Source organism: Eimeria tenella, genomic scaffold, assembly GCF_000499545.2.
Source record: "Eimeria tenella Houghton genomic scaffold, Eth_scaff4344, whole genome shotgun sequence".
Lineage (NCBI taxonomy): Eukaryota > Apicomplexa > Conoidasida > Eucoccidiorida > Eimeriidae > Eimeria > Eimeria tenella.
In genome coordinates this window covers 1-4,775 of record NW_013545266.1, presented here as the reverse complement: position 1 = coordinate 4,775, position 4,775 = coordinate 1, and the positions used below count along the sequence as shown (strand labels likewise).

Genomic DNA, 4,775 nt, shown 5'->3' with positions numbered 1-4,775 from the left:
CTGCTGCTGCTGCAGAGGCGGGGGACCCTGGCGACACAGCAGCAGCAGCAGACGGCGACAGCAGCAGCGAAAGCAACTCAGAAGACTCTGGACAAGTAGGGGCCCCCCAGCTGGCTAGGTAGCTAGCTAGCTAGCCAGACAGCTAGCTAGCCAGCTAGCGAGACACCTAGCTAGCTAGCTAGAGGCTGTGCTGAGCCGCGGGCAGCTAGCTAGCTGGATATAGTCAGTCAGCTAGCTATACGCAGCCGGCTAGCTGTGGGCGGCTAACTAGCTGCGTCTGGCTAGCTAGCTAGCTATAGGCAGCTAGGTGTCTGTGGGCAGCTTGCTAGGTAGCTGGCTAGCTGGCTAGCTAGCTGGCTAGCTAGCTGGCTAGCTAGCTAGCCGTGGGTAGATGGCTAGCTGCTTCTGGCTAGCTAGCTAAATATAGGCAGCTAGCTAGCTGTGTGTAGCTAGCTAGCTGTAGGGTTTTGGGCCTTTTTGCTTTTCAGGAGGGCGAGGGAGAAGTGTCGCTGAGTTTGACGGATTTATTGACAAGTGTAAGAAGCTCTGCGGGCTTAGGGTTTGGGGTTTAGGGTTTAGGGTTTTGGGTTTAGGGTTTAGGGTTTGGACGAGGGTTTAGGGTTTAAGCTCGGGTTTAGGGTTGGGCCAAACCCTTGAGCTTTAAGGCGTTGAGGGCTAGGGGCCTGGACTAGGGTTTAGGGTTTGGGGTTTCCGTTTATCGTGTAGGGCGTGGGCGAGGGTTTAAGGTTTGGGCTCGAGGCTTGGCCTAGGGTTTAGGGTTTAGGGTTTGGAGCTAGGGTTTAGGGTTTAAACCCTCAACACTCTCTCCTTTTGCCTGCGCCTCAGTCTTCTCCAGGATTTAAAAAGCTGCTGCAGAAGATAACAGAACAGACTCAGCTTTCTCCAGGGGCGCCCAAAGAGCCCCAAGAGGGGCCCCCCGGAGGGGCCCCCGGGGGGGCCCCTGGGGGGGCCCCCCAGGGGCCCCGGGGGGCCCCCGAGGCGGAGGGCAGCAGCAAGGGGGCCCCCTCTGCGGAGAGAAGTGCAGCAGAGAAGGAGGCGAAGAAAACGAATTCAAAAGGAGAATCGACGCACGCCAGCAGCAGCAGCAGAAGCAGCAGCAACGGACGCAAGAGCCAGGAAGGCTCAGCAAAACCCAAAAAGAAAGATGAAAGAGGTTTTCCACAGGGTGAGGCAGCACTACCGAAGAAGAGGGGGGCTCCCAGCTGGGGGCCCCCCATTAGTTTGGGGGCCCCCCTGAATGGGGGCCCCCATCTTGGGGGCCCCCCTCTAGCCCCTAGCAGCTATTGTGAAGCGCAGCAGCAGGCTGGCGGGGTTTTGCAGCCGCTGCAGCAAAAGCTTAGCAGCAGCAGCAGCAGCACCAGTAGCAATAGCGGCGAGCGTAACGCCCGTTTGTTTCGGTGCTGGTGGCTATTATCTGCTGCTGCTGCGGCTGCTGCTGCTGCTGCTGCTGTTTGTGAATTCAGGGGCTCTCCAAGCAGTCCTCATCATGGGCCCTGACGGCCGCATTCTTAACTTCGAAGGGATGGAGCCTCCTTCCCCAGAAGGTCTGCAGGGTTGCTGCTGCTGCTGCTGCTGACCCTGTTGCTTCTGCTTCTGCTGCAGCTGCTGCTACTTCTACTACACGGGGATTTGTCTCTTTGCATTCGTTTGGAAAGTCCCTCTGGGCTTTCCCCACTTCAGCCACTCCTGCTGCCACTGCTGCTGCCGCTGCTGCTGCCACTGCTGCTGCTGCTGCTGCTGCTGCTGCTGCGCATTTGAACAGAGCTTTCACAAATCCCGGAGGCCTTCTCAATGCTTGCGAAGCAAATGGGAGTTCCCTTCAGCCAAGAGGCTGCAGAGAACATCCGCGAGACTTTAACAAAGTTAACAGCGCAGCTCCCCAAGGGGGCCCCCAAGGGGGCCCCCCCCAAGGGGGCCCCCCCCAAGGGGGCCCCCCAGGGGGCCCCCCAGGGGGTCCCCAAGGCGAACCCTCAAAGCAAAGAAAACCCTCGCAAGGCCAAAGCTGCCCCGCAGATGAAAAGCCCGAAGGAGTCTGAAGAGCTGGATGACCCTTGGGATGAAGGCTGGGCCTCTGCGCCTGGCAGCAGCAGCAGCAGCAGCAGCAGCAGCAGCAAGAGCAGCAGCAGCACGCTAGCAGGCGACCCCGAGAGCTTCTTCAAGGGGGCCTTCAAATTCATTGCAGAAGCAGATCCTGCTGCAATGGGAATGTTGATGCGTGCAGCAGAACAGCTGGCGGGCAGCAGGGGCCCTCTAGGGGCCCCCCCCCCTTCAGCACTGGCGGAGTTTCTAAAGTCTCTGTCTGAGGGGCCCTCGGGGGCCCCCCAGGGGCCCCCCGGGGGGCGCCCAGGGGGGCCTCCTAAGGGGACCCAGGACGGGGGCCCCAGGGGACCCCGAGATGAGCAGGGTGACCGAGATGAGCTGTAGGGGCCCCCGCCAACGCCCTTGTTGCAGCCCGCTGCTGCTGCTGCCGCTGCTGCTGCTGGCTTCCTGGGCTCTGTTTGCTCACAGGGGCAGTAGAGAAGGAAAAGACGCAGTGAACAGGTCTTGTTGGCGCTGCGCAGAACTCAATTTAGCAGCGGCAGCAGCAGGTATACTGCTGCAGCAGCATATACAGAAAAAGCTAATTCAGCAGCGAAAGCAGCAACAGAGAGCTGCTGCTGCAGCAGCAGCAACGGCTTTTGTGAAGCTACTGTTAATGCCGTTGCTGCTGCTGCAACGGCCGCAGCAAGCAGTTTTTTGCTGCTACGTTTGCTGCAGCAGCAGGAGCTGCTGCTGCTGCAGCAACAGGAACAGTGTCTGCTTAAAGACTAGTTAGGGCCCCGCCTGCAGCCCCAAACAATCCCCAAAAGCAGCTTCAGTGCTGCAGCGCAGCACATTCGTGCTGCTGCTTTGCCCACAAAACATCGTAATATCTGTACCCTCTGAAGAGCGCAGCAGCAGCAGCGGCAGTAGCAGCAGCAGCAGCTTGTTTTTAAGGAGGCACTGGGCCCCTTTTAGCCTGTTTAGAAACCCAAAGGGGACCCCCAGATACAGCCCGGCAGCAGCAGCAGCTGCAGCAACAGCAGATGCAGCAGCAGCTGCAGCAGCAGCACGCGGGAGCTACTGGAACTAGCCCCTACTTGTAGCTTTTCAGCCCCGCTGTTCTAACTGCTGCCCCAAGGGGCCCCTAGAACCACTTGGGGGCCTCTAGACCCACTTGGGGGCCCCTAGACCGACTTGGGGGCCCCTAGGCCTACTTGGGGGCCCCTGGGGCTGCCTAGGGGCCCCAAGGGGCCTTGGGGGTTGCTTGGGGGCCCCTATAGTTGCTGGGGGGGCCCCAAGAGGCCCCCAAGGCCCCTTGGGGCCCCTCAGCAGCCCCAAGGGGCCCCCAAGGCTGCTTAGGGGCCCCTAGAACTGCTGAGGGGCCCTAAAGGTCGCTAAGGGGCCCCTAGAGCTGCCTGGGGGCCCCTAGTGCTCCTTAGGTCCCACTTATTAATTCAAGGGCCCCCAGAGTCGCTAAGGGGCCTCTAGGACAACCTAGGGGCCCCCAAGACTGCCTAGGGGTCCCCCTAGGCTACCGGGGGGCCCCTAAAACATCCTAGGGCCCCCTATCTAAGAGACTGCCTAGAAGCCCCCTAAGGCTATCTAGGGGCCCTCTCAGGCTACTTAGGGGCCCTTACGACTTCCTAGGGGCCCCTACGACTTCCTAAGGGCCCCCTAAGGCAACCGAGGGGCCCCCCTAAGACTATCTAGGGGCCCCCTAAGGTTAACTACGGGCCCCCTAAAAACCCCCTAAGACTACTTAGGGGGCCCCTCGAGGCTCGTTAGGGGCCCCTAAGACTACCTAGGGGCCCCCTGAGGCTCTTTAGGGCCCCCCTAAGACTACCTAGGGGCCCCCTAAGGCGACCTAGGGGCCCCCTAAGACGACCTAGGGCCCCTGAGGCTCTTTAGGGGCCCCCAAAGACTACCTAGGGGCCCCGCAAGGCTAGCGTTGGGCCCTTAAGGCCCCTTTAAGGGTAGCCAGGGGCCCCCTAAGGCTTACTGGGGGTCCCCGGAGTTGGAGGGGCCCCCTGTTGTGGGCAACGAGATTTTCAAACTGTTGAGTTGGGAATTAAACCCACAGCGAGGCGAAGGCCCACTGTGGGGCACGGCTACAAATGGGGGCCCCCGGGGGCCTCCCAGAGACAAGACGGGGCCAGCTGGGGGCCCCCCAGACAAGACAAATGGACATAAAAGCGGACAAAGAAGCCAAGAAAGCCCCACGCGCTGCATGCGCCGCTGCATGCATGCATGCGCGGGCTGCGCATGCATGCAGCGGCGCATGCATGCGCGCGCCGCGCATGCATGCAGCGGCGCATGCACCCGCTCGCCCTCCCGCATGCAATGCGCATGCATGCAGCTCTGCACGCATGCAACTGCGCACGCATGAATGCATGCGCGCATGCATGCATGCATGCGCGCATGCATGCATGCACGTGCGGATGCGTTCGCGCATGCATGCACAATTGGGGCTTTCTTCGCACGAAAACGCATGCAACTCTCTGCGCATGCGTCCCTAGCCGCATGCAAACGATGGGGCTGCACACAAAGGCGGCCGGAGTTTCAATTGCCCCCAAAGGGAGACTCAGGGAGCTGCAGCAGATGTCAAAAAAGCAGCAGCTGCTGCTCTTGCTGCAGCTGCTGCTTCTGCTGCAGCTGCTGCTCTTGCTGTAGCTGCTGCTCATGCTGCAGCGGCTGCTCGTGCTGCAGCTGCCGCTGCAGCGAAGTACAACCGT

At 60.8% G+C, this 4,775-nt stretch overlaps 1 protein-coding gene across 1 annotated transcript; it reads left to right on the top strand.

Annotated features, from left to right (window-relative positions):
• Positions 1-488: 488 nt before the first annotated feature.
• On the top strand, positions 489-2,445 carry ETH_00041075 (uncharacterized protein; the record flags this gene model as incomplete). Its single annotated transcript, XM_013380034.1, has 4 exons — positions 489-536; positions 847-1,186; positions 1,485-1,565; positions 1,784-2,445. Coding segments are annotated over 4 exons (1,131 nt in total), but the record flags the coding sequence as incomplete, so codon positions are not given.
• Positions 2,446-4,775: the final 2,330 nt, after the last annotated feature.